Below are 21,910 nucleotides of genomic sequence, written 5' to 3' on the forward strand. Positions count from 1 at the left end.
CAGACTCTATGCATTTTTTTCAGTCTCTCTGCAGGGATGCAATTGTACAGAATGGAGCCCTGGCAAAGGAAATATTTTCTGTGCAGGGTAAAAAAAACATTGCTGGGGGTCTTTTGTGATAAATGTAATATTGAATTGATCCACAATGCAAATCAAAGCTTAGCACAAGTATACATTTTGTCGGGAGAAAAGAAACTAAATTACGTTTATTTTATAAAATTATGACTATTCACTTGCAAATAGCAAATGTCAATGTTGTTATCACTATGCCTTTACTAGGCCAACAGAAAAACTAGAGACACAGTTACATTTAAGATGAAAATAGTAATTAAATAAAAACAAAAAGCCCTTGAGCAATTGTTACACTTCTAAGTGGTCCCTGGGAGCCAACCTAGAGTATGGTGTTTTCTATTTTTCCACTTATTTTTCAAGCACTTCTTGTTTTTTTCTTTACTGACAAATACCATTTTTCTACATGCTAACATGCTGGTCCCTTGTGCTATCTGTCAATTAGGTTTTAGATAAAACATTTGGCCAGCATCATTGTGCATCATGGTGTGAATCTTTGTTTCAAACAGCCAGCCACAAGACAAACGTACTTCTTATGGGCATGCACTATATTCTATGGGGAGATCTATACTATTACATTTAATGCTACATTCTAAGAGCATATCTTAGCTACATTACGCCAGATGGGAAAATAATCTTGTTGGTCCAGACATTGGCCACGATTTGCCACCTATTTTCAAAGAAAACCAAAACAAGTGCTCCAAAAGAGGGGGCAAACAGAGAATGCATGGAACTTTAAGAATTTCAAGCGATGGCGGTTTAATCACTGAACCAGGAATTGTAGAAACTTGATAACGGAATTCTAAGAGAAATAGTTGAGCTATTTGTTGGAAGACACTTCCTTGCCGAATTCAACTTTAAATTTTCAGTTCCAGGTTAAGGTATGATGCAAAATAGAACAAAAAAAGGTTGCGCCTAAAATATACAGTAAAACATATAAGAGTGTATATAATAAATAATATAAAATAATACAATTTAATATAGAATATTAAATGAAATATAAATGGATAATTGGCAATAGTCCAGAGCACTTATCATAAGTCCATAATGGTAGATGCCGTGTATAAGAACAGGGATCCTGAGGCGTAAAATGGGGTGTGTCTTCACAAATGGGTACTTGCAATCCAGTGAGGTAATATGTGAAGAAAAAAAACAAGAGGAACTCCAATGGCACAGTATATAGATGAATAAAATGTTAAATAAAATAAAATAAAAGTAGTCTTACTCACACTTTTCAGAGCTAGAACCTAGCTCTGATATAACGCACGTGCGTTATATCAGAGCTAGGTTCTAGCTCTGAAAAGTGTGAGTAAGACTACTTTTATTTTATTTTATTTAACATTTTATTCATCTATATACTGTGCCATTGGAGTTCCTCTTGTTTTTTTTTTTTCTTCACATATTACCTCACTGGATTGCAAGTACCCATTTGTGAAGACACACCCCATTTTACGCCTCAGGATCCCTGTTCTTATACACGGCATCTACCATTATGGACTTATGATAAGTGCTCTGGACTATTGCCAATTATCCATTTATATTTCATTTAATATTCTATATTAAATTGTATTATTTTATATTATTTATTATATACACTCTTATATGTTTTACTGTATATTTTAGGCGCAACCTTTTTTTGTTCTATTTTGCATCATTTCTTATCATTAGGGGATTATAGGGGACTCCCCTTTAAGGATTGCAGCCTTACTATTATTTTCTTGTGTGGCAATCTAGCGCTGATTTTTTCTCTTTCCATTTTCCAGGTTAAGGTATATTAACAATTATCGATTTGGTGAATAGGAAAGTTGTGTAGTATAATATAATGGATTCAGTAATGTTCTACATCTATAAAAACATGATTTACTAATCTGGACGCTGGAGAAACTATAATGACTTTATTTACTAAAATTTCACATTGCTTACAAAGCAATTCCCCACACGACCATCTTAGCCTTACTACTTTATTAGCCAATGTTACACAGATTGCACTTAAGGATTAAGCCAGTGTGTTTGAAGTAGCTGCAATCTATTAAATAACAGATAAGTTAACAAGCATCTCCACGACACTATACAGTCCCTTGTTAACCCATGCAGAGAGATCCAAGATTATATTTCAGCAAACAAATAACTAATGGCAGGGCAGAAGATATGGCTAAATTGCTAATGACAGAAAACACAGTTAGCTGAGTACACCTGCAGCAAGGCAGCCAAATCATACCCATCAATCAACGGAACAGTGGTGATATTGACAGATACTTAATTGCAAATAGTACATTAGCAGTGATAGGGAAATTGGTAATTAATCGTTTCATTGTCAATGGATAAGTAACCCACTGCCTATTCCCTTAAAATCTCTTTGGGGGTTACATGCTAAAAGGTGAATGGTGAAGATTCAGTAATGGAATTGCATATGTTATACCAAAATAAGTAAGCAAGAAAATCTGTGCTGGTGAATATTTTAAAAATAATAATAAACTTGCAATCCTCATGCACTTTGGGGTGTATTCACTAAGCTCCAAATGGCATCAATTTTAAAACCAATTGCAGAATTTAAGCTGTAACAGTCAATATGTGACTATACATTAATTGGAGAATTTTTCCAAACCAACAATTTTGGCCTAAACTTTCCAATTTGTTTTTCAATTGTTTACAATTTAAAAGGAAGCGCACAAACAGTTAATGATATTTTCACATGGACATTCAATGCAGTATCAGCAAGTGGTAAAAAAAAAAAAAGCCTACTGTAGTTCGGCATATTTAGTCATCAAAATAACAATAAATTTGCATAGTCTATTAACAGAAAGGCCCTGGATGATTTAATGAAATGTGTTTAGCAGCTTAGTGGTATTTTTCAATAGGAACTACAACACAACTGTAACCATTACAAAGCTGATCTATGAAAAGAACTCTGTCATTTAGCACCGATCTCAAATTGTCACACAGTACATCGGTGTCACTTTAGATACATTCACTTAGATTAACATAATCTTGTCTGAGAATTTCAAAGATACTCAGCACTTCAATTACAGGAAGCCACACAGAAGAACAAAATGACTACAAATCTTTATACCCACAAAAAAAAAAAAAATAATAATAATAATAATAAATAAAATTAATTAAATACAAATTAAAATAATTGATATATATATATATATATATATTTTTTTTTTTTTTTAGTTTTTCGTTTTTTCGTTTTTAATGCAAGCAAGAAAGGCATTCATTTATTGACACTAACAGGTTGCCTTCTATCTCCCTTTGGAAATAAACCTTCAAAATTAATCTGACAGTCTGTGGGATGGCAAAGTACCATTGGAGATGAAGTTTTAAAGTATATACAGGTCTACCTCTTAAATGAACACCACTGCTGGCTCCCCTTGTATAACATTCACATGGGCTACAATTCCCTGCATCTTTTTAAACATGCATACATATCTGGATCATAGGTTTAATGGACACTAACAAGGATTTGATTGATGACTGCAACATCCACATTTTTCAATCAATGATGCGCTAACACACAAAGGTAACAGGTACCCTCCAGCTGTTATGGTAATTTTACCCCCACAGTGATCTAACAGTCTATCAGCTGGCAAAGCACTCTGGGTGTTGTAGTTGTATAATAACTGGAGGGTTACCTTTTACATGCATACCAGTGTTGGCTATCCCTGTTACTCATACAGGTGAAAAATGCATTTTTAATTCCACATCTACATCATAAAAGACATTCACATCCTTAATATACAATAATGGAATAATAATAACGAATGGAACACTGGATATTGTATCCCAGAGAAATAATAATCTTGATTGAACAAAGAGAATTCTGCAGTTAATAGCCAATGCAATAATAGATACTCAGTTACCCAAAATGTACCAGTCCCGTTTCTGTCCTGGGAGATAAATTGGATAAATAACTCTTAAAGAGAAATGTATCAGTGGCTGGTATAAATACAATGAGTGAAGCAGAGATATCCTTAGATCTAGCGTTTGTAATGACCCCCGACCAGGCCGACCTCATTATTTGGTGAAGTTCCTGGACAGTCAGTCAGGACGCGAGCCACGCGATCGATGTATTCCCTTAGTAAATACTCACTTCTTATTTCCACGCTCTGTGCAGGGGATTCTCTGGGAGGAAAGGCATTGTTTGATTGGGTGATCCTACTGCGTTCAGGAATAAAAAGGCAGCAGGAAGGCTGTGGAAGGGACACACGGGGACTTGATCTCTGGCGAAAGGAGACGAAAATAGGGAGAGGAGGAGGTGGCTAGGAGTGCTGGATAACTGGAAAGTGGAGCTGAGACTAGTGAGAGAGGGAATGGCGAGAGCAGAGGGGATGGTAAGAGGAGGAGAGGTGGGGAAAGCAGAGAGGAAGGGGGATGCTGAGAGTAATGAGGAGGGGGTGCTGAGAGTAATGAGGAGGAGGGGGATGCTGAGATTAATGAAGAGGGGGTGCTGAGAGTAATGAGGAGGAGGGGATGATGAGAGTAATGAGGATTTAGGAGAAGGGGTGCTGAGAGTAATGAGGAGGGGGGATGCTGAGAGTAATGAGGAGGGGGATGCTGAGAGTAATGAGGAGGGGATGCTGAGAGTAATTAGGATTGAGGAGAAAAGGTGCTGAGAGTAATGAGGAGGGGGGATGCTGAGAGTAATGATGATTGAGGAGAAGGGGTGCTGAGAGTAATGAGAAGGGGGATGCTGAGAGTAATGAGGAGGGGGGATGCTGAGAGTAATGAGGAGGGGGATGCTGAGAGTAATGAGGAGGGGGATGCTGAAAGTAATGAGGAGAGGGTGCTGAGAGTAATGAGGAGGGGGGATGCTGAGAGTAATGAGGAGGGGGGATGCTGAGAGTAATTGGGAGGGGATGCTGAGAGTAATTAGGATTGAGGAGAAGGGGTGCTGAGAGTAATGAGGAGGGGGGATGCTGAGAGTAATGAAAAGGGGGATGCTGAGATTAATGAGGAGGGGGATGCTGAGAGTAATGAGGAGGGGAATGCTGAGAGTAATGAGGAGGAGGGGATGATGAGATTAATGAGGAGGGAGATGCTGAGAGTAATGAGGAGGGGGGATGCTGAGAGCAATGAGGAGGGGGGATGCTGAGAGTAATGAGGAGGGGGATGATGAGAGTAATGAGGAGGGGGGATGCTGAGAGCAATGAGGAGGGGGATGATGAGAGTAATGAGGAGGGGGATGCTGAGAGCAATGAGGAGGGGGATGCTGAGAGTAATGAGGAGGGGGATGCTGAGAGCAATGAGGAGGGGGATGCTGAGAGTAATGAGGAGGGAAGTTGATTACTGTAATGAAGTGGAGGGATTGGCAGAGGAGATGCTGAGACTATAGGGAAAGAGGAGGGAAGTGGGGATCGTGAATCACAAATCATCCAACAGAATGAAGATCTCGGGTACAGCTGATGCTAGAGGCACTGGATGCAGTGAGAGGAGATGGTATTGCTAGAATCGTGACAGCAGGCAGGGAGCCTGGCACTGGGAGATGAAGGAAGGAGCACTGAGATGGAGAGGAATGTGCTGTCACTGGGGACAAAGGAAAGGAAATAAGGATAGCAGGCTGGTCACAGGGCTCTGTATCAGCTGTTTAGGAATAGGAGCTGGAGCTGATCTAGCAGAGTTTTGTGTCTGCATAGAGCTCCAATGATCTGGCAGTGCTGTGTGACTCTATAGAGCTCCAATGATCTGGCAGTGCTGTGTGACTCTATAGAGCTCCAATGATCTGGCAGCGATTTGTGACTCTATAGAGCTCCAATGATCTGGCAGTCCTGTGTGACTCTATAGAGCGCCAATGATCTGGAGAGCTCCAATAATCTGGCAGTGCTGTGTGACTCTATAGAGCTCCAATGATCTGGCAGTGCTGTGTGACTCTATAGAGCGCCAATGATCTGGAGAGCTCCAATAATCTGGCAGTGCTGTGTGACTCTATAGAGCGCCAATGATCTGGAGAGCTCCAATAATCTGGCAGTGCTGTGTGACTCTATAGAGCGCCAATGATCTGGCAGTGCTATGTGACTCTATAGAGCGCCAATGATCTGGAGAGCTCCAATAATCTGGCAGTGCTGTGTGACTCTATAGAGCGCCAATGATCTGGCAGTGCTGTGTGACTCTATAGAGCGCCAATGATCTGGAGAGCTCCAATAATCTGGCAGTGCTGTGTGACTCTATAGAGCTCCAATGATCTGGCAGTCCTGTGTGACTCTATAGAGCTCCAATGATCTGACTGTGCTGTGTGACTCTATAGAGCTCCAATGATCTGGCAGTGCTGTGTGACTCTATAGAGCGCCAATGATCTGGAGAGCTCCAATAATCTGGCAGTGCTGTGTGACTCTATAGAGCTCCAATGATCTGGCAGTGCTGTGTGACTCTATAGAGCTCCAATGATCTGGCAGTGCTGTGTGACTCTATAGAGCTCCAATGATCTGACTGTGCTGTGTGACTCTATAGAGCTCCAATGATCTGGCAGTCCTGTGTGACTCTATAGAGCTCCAATGATCTGACTGTGCTGTGTGACTCTATAGAGCTCCAATGATCTGACAGTCTTGTGTGACTCTATAGAGCTCCAATGATCTGGCAGCGATCTGTGACTCTATAGAGCTCCAATGATCTGGCAGGGCTGTGTGACTCTATAGAGCTCCAATGATCTGGCAGTCCTGTGTGACTCTATAGAGCTCCAATGATCTGACTGTGCTGTGTGACTCTATAGAGCTCCAATGATCTGGCAGCGATCTGTGACTCTATAGAGCGCCAATGATCTGGCACCTAAACTCTTTATAACCGTACTCAGGGCCGGTGCTAGGATTTTTAGTTACACAGGCGAAGATGCATTTTGGCGCCCCTCACCCTCCTTTAAAAAAAGAGACATGAAGGTATATAAAGACATGCATACATACAGAGGAATACCATCATACAGACACATACAGGCATACAGAAACATACATACAAAGACATACAGGCATACATACACATACATACGTACATACAGAGACATACATGCATACATAAACATACATACAGGTATACATAAACATACATACAAGACATACAGACACATACATACATACAGAGGCAAACCGTCATACAGACACATACATACAGAAACATGCATACAAAGACATACAGAGACACACAGACACATACATACATCCTTACATACAGAGACATAAAGGCACAGAGTTACACACATACATACAGATACATACATGCATAGACATACAGGCACATACATACATACATACAGAGACATACAGGCATACAGAAACATACAGGCATACATACATACAGGCATACAAAGACATGCATGCATACAGAGACATACCGCTTTACAGACACATAATATATATACAGGCATACAGATACATACATGCATAGACATACAGGCACATACATACATACATACAGAGACATACAGGCATACAGAAACATACAGGCATACATACATACAGGCATACAAAGACATGCATGCATACAGAGACATACCGCTTTACAGACACATAATATATATACAGGCATACAGAGACATACAGGCATACATACACATACATACGTACATACAGAGACATACAGGCATACATAAACATACATACAGATATACATAAACATACATACAAGACATACAGACACATACATACATACAGAGGCAAACCGTCATACAGACACATACATACAGAAACATGCATACAAAGACATACAGAGACACACAGACACATACATACATCCTTACATACAGAGACATAAAGGCACAGAGTTACACACATACATACAGATACATACATGCATAGACATACAGGCACATACATACATACATACAGAGACATACAGGCATACAGAAACATACAGGCATACATACATACAGGCATACAAAGACATGCATGCATACAGAGACATACCGCTTTACAGACACATAATATATATACAGGCATACAGAGACATACAGGCATACAGAAACATACATACAAAGACATACAGGCATACATACACATACAGAGACAGACAAGCATACATAAACATACATACAGGCATCCATAAACATAGATACAGGCATACATAAACATACATACAAGACATACAGACACATACAAACATACATACATACAGAGGCAAACCGTCATACAGACACATACATACAGAAACATACATACAAAGACATACAGAGACACACAGACACATACATACATCCGTACATACAGAGACATAAAGGCACAGTTACACACATGCATACAGATACATACATGCATAGACATACAGGCACATACATACATACATAGACATACAGGCATACAGAAACATGCAGGCATACATACATACAGGCATACAAAGACATGCATGCATACAGAGACATACCGCCATACAGACACATACATATATACAGGCATACAGAAACATACATACAAAGACATACAGGCATACAGAGACATACAGGCATACATAAACATACATACAGGCATACATAAACATACATACAGGCATACATAAACATACATACAAGACATTCAGACACATACAAATATACATACATACAGAGGCAAACCGTCATACAGACACATACATACAGAAACATGCATACAAAGACATACAGAGACACACAGACACATACATACAGCCGTACATACAGAGGCATAAAGGCACAGAGTTACACACATACATATAGATACATACATGCATAGACATACAGGCACATACATACATACATACATACATACATACATACAGACAGAGACATACATACATACATACAGAGACATGCATACATACATACATGCATAATTACATACTTACATTAGTTCAATCTTGTTCCTGGGATGCATGGAGTCCGGCTCTGTGGAGTCCTGTCCTGAAGCCCAGCCTCATCACTGGGCACAAGCCGCGCTGTGCGGTACACAGGGAGCAGGGATATGATGTAATTCATTTCCCCGCCCCCTCCACACAGCCTGCGGCAGTCGGCAGACACCAGGGTAGGATGTGGGCGGGCGGTAAGAGGCTGGGCTCCGCGGGCGGGAATCTCTGCGCTCAGCCACGCTACAAATAGTAACCGGCTCGAGGGGAGCGCAGTGCGCTTCCCTCCTTCCGGTCAGCCTGACATTGCGCCCCCAGGGCTGGTGCGCCCTAAGGCGGCCGCCTGGGCCGCCTTATGGTAGCGCCGGCCCTGACCGTACTAGAAACATTTCCAATGGCTCCATACGGAAGGTTCTAAAAAATGATGTGCCGTTATGAATGTAGCATTGTCATGATATTTCAAAACGATTTATTTTAAGGGCAAAATCTGATTGTGTATAATCTGCTTTTACTAAAACCCAAATAGTTATTTATTTACTGCAGAACCATAGTAATTACTTCTTATGTCCTTCACAATCATTAAATAAAAACATCATTAACCTTTTAGCCTGATGATACTAAATTAGTAATTACACGTCTGCTTTACATCCTCAACAAACTCAGGAAGACACATGAGGTCAACACCAAATCTTTATATTCTGGATATGAGCGCACTTGGAACAATGTTGCTGTGTGATGTTTATAGAACCCTTAGATGTAAACCCTTATTACAGCTGTGCGACTTAATCTCAACACATGCTACTCTTTCCAGCTGCTTCTTTGCTTCAGTTGTGAAATGACAGAATTATTTCCATAGTTTATAGTTTTAGATACATTATTTCTGGAACCGTGCGGGAAAGGAAAACACAACCCAAGTTTGTTTCTGGAAAGCCATATAAATAATCTGCCTATCTGTGGAGCTGTCATGATGGGGCCAGTTCCCCAAACAAAATAATACGCTGACATACGCTAAATTCAAAACCTTTTGTCAATCTAGAGGCTGCATTGGATGATTACTCAATGAGACTTACTGCCATATAAACACATACACAATACTACAATGGTTGTCTTACTTCAAATTAGAAATATCGTAATATACACGGAAGCCCACTCTTCTGCATTGCTACCTGTCTAACTATTTCTTGATGTGAGCAAAATAAAATTAAAAAAAATATATATATTTAGATCCCAAGTAGCTCTACATGAAATAATGTAACAGATGCCAGAAACAGCAACAGTTGTATAAATTGCACATCACATATTTACTTGAGGGGGCAAGTAACCCCAGTTACCCTACGCCAGGGGTGCCCAAAAGGTAGATTCCCAGGTGTTGTAGAACTGTAACTTCTATGATGTTTTGTCATTCTAAAGCATTTTAAAGGCATGCAAAGCATCATGGGAGTTAAAGTTCTATAACATCTGGGGATCTATCTTTTGGACACCCCGGCCCTACACCATTGTCAGGATCCTATCTTGACAACCAGGAATATGTTTCTTTTTCTCCTATTTTAGTTTATTGCAATACCAGTTTTCCACCACAAGTGGCCTCCCTAACAACTAGACTATCCTCAGTCTCTCACACCTGCCTAAAATAATCACCTGGACTGAACCTGACAAGTCTTCTGCTCCTGGCTCATACAGAGAAACCTGCTCAACTCTGATTTACTTTGAACCATCTTGATCTACTCATCAAACCTGCTTGTTTCCAGTCTGCTCTTCTCAAAGAAGCTTGGTAAAACGCAACCTGAACACCAATACCAATGTACCTTATTGCTTTTGTTCTATTGGGCATTTAACCGGATCCATCACTAATATACTGACTATCCATACTTGATTGCTTCAATCCTGAGTAACCTCACTGCAATTATCTATAACTGCATTACTGCCTTCAACCAAAGGACTCTGATTTACTACCTGATTTCATTATGCTTTCATATTCTGTTTATAGCTGTTCTATTATATATTGTTTGTCTCTTACCTATAATTTCTTATATAGCTCTTTCCTCTTGTTTTATACCTGTTACCTGATGTGCTACTTGGGACATATTGCCTAACTCCTTATTTCTCCTGAGGCACATTGCCTTACTCGTAATTTCTATAACCACTTACTGCCTCCTAACCTATTATTTCACTTATGATTATACTTGTCTATAATCCTGTTTATAGGTTCTGCTTTCTCCCTCTGTCTTTATTGTTCCTTTTCCCTTTATATCCCGTTACTCTGATTGTTTCCTTGTCTAAACACGCCAAAGGTTCAAAATAAAGAACCTCAAGTCAGCCCTGGCATAAGTCTCCTCTCTGACCTGCTCAGAAACATGACAACCATTGATGATAACTCTATGGTTGCACTGCTGCTGCTGGCATTTAGAGGCTGTGGCACTCAGTACTTGTGTACACTGTAACCGAAAGTCTCAGAAGCCTAGTGTAGCAGGGGCCCGGGGAAGGCATATTCAAATTAAATGCAAGAAGAAAGTACATCAAAAAGTATATATTTTTCTAAATAATCATTATAAGACGGATAACTTCAGGACAATCTGGGGCCAGTCCAAGTTACCAGAAGTACTGAATGTGCAACAAATCAAATTACAGTATCAGCCCTCTGTGTCTGAGCATCAATCAAGTCCTGAGAAACCGATGACAAGAAGTAAATTAACTAGAATTACAAACTAACAAACGCCATGATATTTGAGTCAAAGCAACCACAGAGGCCTTCCTTTCTCACAAAAAAAGTCTGCTGAGGCACCTGTTCACACACTTCCAGTAAATTATTAGTCATCGAAAAATACACTGAATCAGGAGTTCATGCCTATACTATACCAAGAGGTTTGTGTGATTATACCACTGTCTAAACAGCGAGTAATGGCACAGGGGCTATCCAAGGTGCCTAACAAGTGTCTACAGCAGAAAAAAATATCAGACAAATATATGATAGATTCGGATGGCAGCACCATTGAATAAATAGTAAAACATTTCCAGAAATCGGAGCATGCAGCAGATATTAGATGTCAGTAAACTTAAATGGAAATCAGCAAACCAGAATTCAATGCAAGGGAAAAAGTTGCCAATAACAAGATAATATGAGAAGATTTACGAGAGTAAGCATGATAACAGAGTTATAAATACCAAAAAACGGTGCACTTGGAATACTCAACATACAAAATGCTTCACAAATCCAAATCTAAAAACAATATCTCAAAAATATAATAGTTCAGATGATCTCTAGCAACCAGTAACTTGATCAACAAAATAAATATTAAACCTCTGGGGATCCAATTTACATTTACCATAGCCCCCTGTCACCCTGGCTCTGGGTTTTAATGGCTCCACTGGAGAGGGAACTGGAATGGTTAACTGCCACACAATATCCTGAGCTTTAATCTTGAATGAAAAGGAAGCAAAAAAAAAACCAAAAAAAAATGGTGCAGTATCAAATTAATCTTGTCTTGGTGGGATTTCTTACTATCTCATTTCACAAGTATTTCAAAATGCTGAAAAAAAGCCTCTTGTTTCGGGTTCCGACCACCGGCTTATCTTCGATTTACCTCCTGCTAACGTTCAGTGTGACGCACTTCGCCCATTCATCATGTCACATTGCACATCAGCAGGTAAATTGCATTCTGGCTTTTGGGGCACACCTTTCTGGAGGGTAGCAGATAATCTGTGACCTCTCTCGTGGCTCTTCTGGTTTCCCCTACAGTTTGAACACCAACCACTGTGACTCTGTCCACTTTTTTGATGCGACACGTGCGTGCCGATGACATCAAACAACATAGAATTGACTGGGCTATTGTCTCTCACTGTTCCTGATTTCTGATTTTTCCTGTATCTGGCTTTCCCGTGACTATTCTGTTTGGTTACGTAAAGCCCGGCCACACTAAGGGCTGTGATACGTTACACACTCCATACTTCATGAGACACTGTGTGTGTTGGGTCGCACTATCCTGAAAGTATCTAGCACTTAAACATTTAAAATTTAAAAGCTCAGCATTGTATTAGTTGTTTCTTTTACATTTGTTTTATGCTTTAGATCTAATCAACTTTTAAATCATGGCAGATAAAACGAACACTAAGTGCTTTCAAGCTAAGGTGTTTGAATAGAATTTTACCGAGTAAGCAAAGTGTTGGAACTCTAGCACTAAAAAAATGGAAAATTTGCACTTGTAAACAAGGGGAAGGAGACATTACTTTACATTTTATTAACAGACCGGCTGTTATGTACGAGCTGGCACTGAAGTCTGCATCGAGAGAAATCAAGCAAATGGTTTCTCTTCACTTAGATTAACTTTATTTAATTTTATTTTTTACTCTCTTTGTTAGTATGTTGGATTTAGGCTTTTCATTCGAGATATGCATTATATTCCCCTATTTTTTTTTTTGTAAATATAATTCAATTTTAGTCCTTGCTTTTCTTGGATGTCTAAAAGTAGCTGTGATAATGGAAAAATATACCTGAAATACATTAGTTCACATTGCTGTAAATGAAGTACCCACAGAAGAGGACTGCATTAGACACAGCACTTCTTACTGTGAAACGCTGAGGACATATGCAATTAAAAGTCAGACCATTTCATTTCGGTAATTGTGTTACCAGTGAACTTAGTAGAATGACTTTAGAAAAAGCTTCCAAGACTTGAGATCTTAACAAACTCGTGTTCATCAACCTGCATGATTGACATTTTTAAAAATAGATGGGAGATAATATTTGCTCCAACAGAAATATTTCATCTAGCGCTCAGGGCTCATATATATTAGACTACACATGTATCATAAATCATAATTTTTAAATTAGTATTGCCCTGAGAGATGGTAAAGCAGAGTTGCCAGTTGCGAGACACTTTTTGGAAAAAATACATCAATTGCCCATATTGAAGTGCATGGCGGTAGACTATGTACCACTACTGAGATGGGTAAGTGATAAGAGCAAAATTCTCTTACAAAGGGAAATCCATTGGATTCATGTACTAAATAAAGTATTCCCTAATGGAATAAATGAGAAGTATTCACTGTCTCTTTTCCTATGAACATTAAGCATGCTATGTGGTCGGTCCCCACAAGTATGGGTTGGAGCTCTCTTAATGGAGCCATTCCCAAAGGAAATGGGGCAGATAAATCACTATCCACCATTTATTTTATTTTTCTATGTTGAACTTTTGAAAAAGGTTTTCAGTGGTTACAGTTGGGGTTTGTTTGCATACCACAAATTACTGCAAATTGTTACATAGTTACCAGTGATAACCCCTAGGAATTATGGAAGCAATGTAAATACAGATATTGTTAGTTTGTGATGTCCTAGAGAGGTTAGATAGATATGTGTTAGTACTGGCTTTTATAATGGCAGTGAGGGACCTCTAAATTAAATCATGTTGTGTAACCAGTTGCAATATCGCCAAACCAATATCGCCAAAAAGTAGCAACTTGTTGTGAAGCCTCTACAACTCCCATCAGGTTTCGGTCAATTGCCCCTAGTACAAACAGAGAGTGCATCTATAGGGTGTTGCCACAGGGTATTATAATCAAGCATTGAAGGGATCAGAGTGTCCAGCCAGAAGCCGGGGCACCCCCTAAATTTAACCAGAGAAGCTTTATCACTCTCATCAGGCAGGGTCGACCAGAGACTCTACATATGAAGAGTGGGCAGTAGTTTTATGAAAGGAATCATCCAACTGAAAGATCCTTTAAGTATTAATTGTTTTTATTCAAATATTTGTCGGTATGCTATAGGGCATTTTGTGGCACAGGCTTCGCAGCTTAGGATGGCATTCTGGCATTAGTGGAGGAGAATCCGTTCGTGTTCGTGAATAGAGAGCCTGACCTGCAAGCAATCGCCCTTGGTTCTCTTCATAGTACATTCGACCTATGCTACATTATCATTCTGTTTCAGTACATTCTGCCATGCTACAAATTCATCATGCTTTCAGTACATTCAACCTACATTCAGCCAAGCTATGTAATCACTTTGGTTCAGTACATTTGGCCTATGTTCGGCCACGCTACAAATAATTTTAGTTTAGTGCACACTCTGACATGTTCGGCCATGATACATAAATTCGGCCTACATTCAGCCACACTTCATATATTTGACCTTCTTTCAGCCACACTACATTTGGTTTCAGTGCTTTCAGCCTGCATTTGACTGTTACATTTTCGTTTAGGTTTAGTACATACGTTCTACATTCGACCACACTACATTTTTATTTGGTTCATTACATTTCATCTATGCTCGGCCACACTACAATATTCATTTATTACATTCGGCCTATATTCAGCCGCAATATATCTTGTGTTGGCTCAGTACTTCAGCCTACGTTCGGTCACGCATTATAGATATTTTGGTTTACTACATTTAGCCTTTGTTCAACCATACTCCTTTTTTGGTTTAGTACTTTAAGCCTACATTTGGCCACACAAAAATTTTACTTTGATTTAGCACTCTAGGCCTACATTCAGTCGATCAATTTTCCAGGTTCCACTCAGTACATTCAGCCACGCAACATTTTTTTAATTTGGTTCAGTACCTTTGGTCTACATACTCTACTTTTTCACCTTAATTTAGGTACATTCAGTTGACATTTGGCAATGCTACATAACCACCTTGGTTTAATACATTACACTTATGTTCAGCTATCAAGTACCAACTACCAGTCCAGGATTAAGGGATTTTTTTTTTCTTTTTCTGAAATCACTTTAGACACAACAGGTTAATCCCTAAATCCTGGACTGTTAGGGGGTACTTGAGGACTGGGTTGGGTTGGGATTGGCTGATATAATCAATTCTGATAATGTGAGCTAAGGAGGTGGATCGTGGGTGGAGCCACCGCCGGTGGTGCTGAAAATAAGGTGTGTTTTCAAGCTATTTAAGGGAGATTAGGGCGCAAAGGAGGCTTGCATGGTTTTTAACACTACAGGGTCAGGAAAAAAACATTTGTGTTCCTATATTGTTCCTGTAAGCCTTGTCTAGCCATGCTACCTGACACTAGGCATTTACATATAATTTTGTTATGTTATCGGTTAGTACCAGGACTGCAGGTAAGCTTCTACTGTATGGTTTGTTTGTTTTTGTAAATGTTTTATATTTTTGTTGTAGCATGTTTAGGATATGCATACAGGTAGAGGCATGTTACGCTACATTTTAAGTGCATACCAAAAGAAAAGTAGAAGGAAAAGTGCCATACAAACATAACGTGATTACATCACATAAAAGCATTTATTCCTATCTAGCTAGGATTAATCCAGGGATATCTGCACTGATGTGATTTGGACTCTTCAGGAACATTGAGTTAAGTTGCTTCAGCTGGGGGGATACTAGTGTCCCGAGAGAAAATAGGATTCCCCGTCGGCTGAAAATATAACGCAGAATGTAACGTAAATGAGAGAACCTAGGAAACAATCCTATATCTAGCACTAACAGATTATTAATAACAGTTGGAGCAATCAGTGGGTGCACGCCACCGCCATCAGCAGGTCTCAGGTACCCTTGGATGTCCATGCCTCAGCTTTACGCTGCTGCTTGGGGTAAGATGGCTGAATGTTACCCACGTCCCATGATGGAGAGTTGCCAGAGATGGTTGCTTCAAGTCTCGGTGCTATGTCAGGTACAGGTATGTCCAGTGCCTTGAGAAATCGCTCTGCTTCAGAGAGCTGTGTGAGGTGAATGCGCTTTTGTTATGCTGCACTGAAAGCTTTTGTCCCAGTCCCCAGTGGTATCTGACACCTTTGTCCCTTAGCATCTTAGTGACCAGTTGCAGGGAGCTGTTAAAGAAGGAGAGGTCTGAGCCTTCAAAGTGATAGGCAAGTTACCACGCTAGTGAATCGCTTCTACAAAACTACCTCCCACCTTACGACAACCACTTGCTCTACAGAACTTTAGGCTTAGCTTGGTCTAGCTGTTGGGGTACCCTTGGTGGTCATAGGTAATATATTTTCAGCTTTTTGTGCCATTATATAGGTATCCTGGGAGGCCAACTCCCATCCTCATCTATGGAGGTATTTTGCCCCTCGACCCAAATCATAGTTAGTGCCTTGCATCTCCACCTTCTTGGCAAAATAGTTAGGACCTCACTTGTCACAGTCAATCTATCCTGAATCTCTTTAATCATCACGAAGAAGCAAACACCTTGCCATGACACTTGGTGACATACTTACTCAACTACCCAACTCATAGATATAGTCTCTCATGGTCACTTGGCAACTAGTTCGATTCCCAAGTCACCGGTTTTAGCTTTATTGTTTTGCCGCTTGCATTACATAGGTCAGCCAGTACCTGGGTGTTATACAGTTGCGCCCACTAACAGGTTTTCTGTTTCAGGTATGGTTAGAACTGCCGCTACAACACATGGAATGACAGAAGGGAGGAGACAAAGACCAACGGTTTACGAGTCAACTAGCATTCTGATTATTAGTTTCAGGTCCAGTTTTGGAAGATGTACCAAGACACGAGACTTGGGAAGGCACCACTCACATCCAATACATTGTCTTACAATTAGCATAGTTTCATGTTTTCTACAATCTGCACTGGGTTACAGTATCATTTTTGCTTAATTTCACCAATTAATTACATCTTTAAATCCTTGATATTTATCTTCCTAACATCCTGGAAGGTTTCGGCAGTATGTAACAGTTGCTGTATCAGTTAAGGTACATATAAGCCTAATCATAGGGGGTTCTTTATAAATTATGTAGTTAAGAGTTTAGTTAGTTTTTTATATTTTTGCCCTCTTTTTTAGATATGTGTAATTCAATATCCTAATCCCACTTAATGCCCCGATCAAATTTTTTTGGTAAAGCTTTTCAAATGTTTTAACATTTTTGGATAAACATTTAAAATGATTTAATATTTTGAAAAATATTTTAATATTATTCATATTACTGAATAATTTGAAAAGAATAACCAAAAATATTAAATTCAGGCCTTAATGCCATCATCAATTCATTTTTTTCCCCAGGAGATTGAGTAAAATTTTGATGCAGATCTTTACTTTACAATTTGAAGGCCAATTATGGAATGAATCTTATCTGGATAAATAGAGCAGAGCCTTTTCTTCAGTTTTAGCCTGTTACATAATCAAATATGCCTTTGGCGATTCTCATAGAATCACTTAAATGAAACGTACGTTTTTGGAATTATTTAACAGAACGCTACAGTGTACAAACAATGGATGTTTTATTCAGCATAATTAATATGTTTCACACAATCCCCACAATCTACGTATAGTTCCAGGTAGATTTCAGGAACTTAAAGGGTGTAATTATGGAAATGGGTGATATGATTAGGTAAATGAATTTTTAGAGAACATTATATAGTTTTTCATTTGTTTTCTTTCAATCATAAAGATTACACCAACTACTCATACACATTGTTCTTCAAACCTGCGCATAATAGTTTTCAAAGAACAAAGTACTTTTCACTTGGTTATTTTATTTTAATGGAAACAATATAACATTGCATGTAATATATCCTTGTGGAATTGTCTAAAATGAATATATTACTCTTGGTAGGAGGTTAGTTTTACTGCATTTAAGTGCCCAAAATAGGACATGTGAAGGACAATATGTGACTTCATATGTACACGCAAGGTACGCAACAGCAGAACAAAATTGAATTTAAAAGTTTTAAATGATCAGAAAGTACTTGTATGCACAAATACTTTAGCTAATTCTTGCACCATCTAAAAAGGAATATGTCCAGCACCTGAGGGGTTAACGACTAATTTAAAGGGAAAATCTAAGCACCAAAACCCTTTAGTGGTTTTAGTGCATAGATAATGCCCCTGTAGTCTAATTACTCAGTTATTTTATTTTTAGCAGTTAAATCAATTTGTTTATGCAGCCTGGCACTCACCTGCCCTGGCTGTTACTCATTTCTTCCCAAAAGAGTTTTCATTTTGGTCTTACAGTTCCATGACAGTGGAATGTTTACTTTAACTACTCCAGGTTTCTCTAAGTTTTTTTACATAGACACAGAGGGGAATGAGATACGGCTGTACATAATCTAAAACAGGAACAGAAAAAGATACAGTGTAATACAGCAAAATAAAAGATAATGCGCTGATACAATATTGCACTCACAAGATCAAAGTGAATAAATCGCCAGAACAAGTGCCTGCCCGGATAAACTTGGGCGGCTGGACGTCTCCACTGGAACTCCAAGCGGACCAAAAAATGGAATGAGACTTCAATAGAGGTAGGTAAAATAGATATGCAAATTTATTGTAATAAAGAGGCTATAAATTTTAGCCGTATTGGATAAAATAAAAGCAAAAAAGAGGTTCTATAAGTTTTTGTCCATTTTCAGTAAGTTAAAAAGGTAATCCAGGTATGGACCCCATGCTCTCTGTGTGTAGAGGGGTATCCGCTACACCTTGATGACAAGGTCAAAGCACAAATGATTAACCAGGATTGCTGTATCTTTTGTGCAGAGGGGACTTGCCAGAATTTTGGTTCTTCGTTGTTATTATGGGCAGGATCAGTTTGATATGCAAATGGAATAGGTTCTCTCTGTAATGGCACAAGTGAGCAAAAAAGTTTTTGAGACCTGAGCAAGGACTAACCGAAAGGCAAGTTATTGAGGTTTCTCTACGTTTTAGACCATTCTCATATTCTCTGTTTTTACAGGAATGTTTACTTTAGGACTTGCACAGGGTGTTGAACAAATCCTTCTCATCATTCTTCTGGGAGTTATGGAGCATTCTCTTTGTTCCTCCTGCAGGCAAGCAGCCTCCGGTTTGAGATACATTTCTCAAAATAATTCATTAGAGATGAAGATTAAAAATTGAAGACATTACCAAAGAAAAAAGAAGCTTTACACCACAAAATTATTGTGAGTAATTTATATTATTTATATAAATTGTGTTATTGTGAGTAAAATATATTATTTATTTATATAAATTGTGTTAGTGTGAGTAATTTATATAATATAATAATAATATATAAATTGTAAAATATCCACTGTTTATTTATTTAATAACATTGACTTATTTAGTTATTTAATAATATATATATATATATATATATATATATATATATATATTTATACATTTTTATTTATTTTTAATAATAATTTTGGTGTATGCTTGCGTAGCTTATCTATGCTTGGATTATATTCACAAAACTTTAATTATATTCATCCCTTTGTTTATGAACCCTAGTCACACCTCCCTGCATGTGACTTGCACAGCCTTCCATAAACACTTCCTGTAAAGAGAGCCCTATTTAGGCTTTCTTTATTGCAAGTTCTGTTTAATTAAGATTTTCTTATCCCCTGCTATGTTAATAGCTTGCTAGACCCTGCAAGAGCCTCCTGTATGTGATTAAAGTTCAATTTAGAGATTGAGACACAATTATTTAAGGTAAATTACATCTGTTTGAAAGTGAAACCAGTTTTTTTTTTTCATGCAGGCTCTGTCAATCATAGCCAGGGGAGGTGTGGCTAGGGCTGCATAAACAGAAACAAAGTGATTTAACTCCTAGATGACAGTGAATTGAGCAGTGAAATTGCAGGGGAATGATCTATACACTAAAACTGCTTTATTTAGCTAAAGTAATTTAGGTAACTATAGTGTTCCTTTAACTTTTTGGCAATCTTTAGAGCGATACTTGTGCGTTGCCTTTTTGTGCCTCTCTAACTTGTTGCTATATATAAGACACACACTGTTGAGAAGTATACTTTGGTACAATATTACAGTCAAGGAATTCTGAATCATTATAATAGACTATAAAGCCGAAAGGTGTTTTTTAGGCTTTTGCAGCCAAAAAAGAATCAATGTAGTGTTGACATTGTGTTCAGAGATCCCGCTGCCATTGGGACAGTGTGATGTGATGTGACAGATATCAATCCTGGCAGATAAAACTTTTCTTCTGCAAGGATCTTTTGTTCCTTATGCTTCCTTTGTGTTTGTTTCATTGTTAGTTTTTCTTTGTTGATAATATTGCCCTGGTGTTTGCAAAATATATATTTTCAAATAAAAATATGGGTGCAAAAAAATGACAGTAAATGTTCTTAAAACCAAAGAAAAAAGCACTACCCCAAATCCTTATGCATATTTAAACAAATTGCGTTTTTTTTTTTGTTTCACTCCAATGGCCATTAGATGTAAGCCCACCTGCCACATCAAGACAAACGTCTTAGCTGGGCTTACACCTTATGGCCATTGGAGTGAAACAAAAACAAATCTATGTTTAAATATGCATGGGGATTTGGAGTAGTGCACAGGTAACTCTTTTCTTTGGTTTTTATTGGATGTATTGGGGCGGATGTGCTGCCACCCATGAGCAGTGGGTGTTTGAGCGCAGGACTTATTTTTGCATAATGGGTCTTATTGGCCTAAATTAGAATTAGAAGCCATAGCAAAAGCAAACTAACATATGTAAAGTGTTGAGAGAGAAGAGTTAAATGTACATTATTCCATTTCGAATAGCACCCTTACTTACCACCATGTAACAATTAGTGCCTCAGTCACCCAGACCACTCAATGTGCAGCCCTGTTCACTTAACCCTGTAATTGCAGCTTTTGAGAAATTAGATGAAGCAGCTACAGTGCCTAAAGCGTGCCTTTAATTAAATCCACCACTGGATTGATATACACTGCAATTCTAGTTAAGGACTACAGATTCCACAAGATTCTACAGGAGTCCATCTCTATCTATCAACAGTGTTCAATAATTGTGCATTTTCTCTGAGATACTCATATAAGGATGGTCATAATTATATTTAATTAAATGATATAGTCAAAATTGTACATCAAGATTAAAGGCTTACCCCAACCCTGATAATAAACTTTTCCTGTTCGTTACCAATACCCTATGGGAAGGGCTGCCTAAGTCACCTGTGCTGCGGGTGAAACTGGACCCCAGCACACAATTAACAATAACTCTGTATGTGCAGTGTATCAACCTACCACCATGACCACTTCCAATCACTAAAGTGGTCATGGTGGTTAGAGTAACCCTTTATTCATTTAAACCTTGTGTGATGTACCATGTGCTTTGGGTATGATACTCTTATATGTTCCAGCGCCACAATCCTGACACA

The 21,910-nt window shown here is 38.7% G+C and overlaps 1 protein-coding gene across 2 annotated transcripts in view; it reads right to left on the reverse strand.

Moving 5' to 3' along the window:
- KCNK2 (potassium two pore domain channel subfamily K member 2) overlaps positions 1–21,910 on the reverse strand; it is a 200,527-nt gene that overhangs the window by 151,996 nt on the left and 26,621 nt on the right. The window contains exon 1 of one of the 2 annotated variants that reach the window (XM_063443838.1): positions 4,163–4,440. The exons of the other annotated variant lie outside the window; for it this stretch is intronic. Within the exon in view, the coding sequence (XP_063299908.1) occupies position 4,163 (1 nt within the window). The 5' untranslated portion in view covers positions 4,164–4,440. Of the gene's footprint in view, positions 1–4,162; positions 4,441–21,910 lie in introns of those variants that run through there. 2 annotated transcript variants of the gene reach the window in all.

Source organism: Pelobates fuscus, chromosome 2, assembly GCF_036172605.1.
Source record: "Pelobates fuscus isolate aPelFus1 chromosome 2, aPelFus1.pri, whole genome shotgun sequence".
NCBI classification, from domain to species: Eukaryota; Metazoa; Chordata; class Amphibia; order Anura; family Pelobatidae; genus Pelobates; species Pelobates fuscus.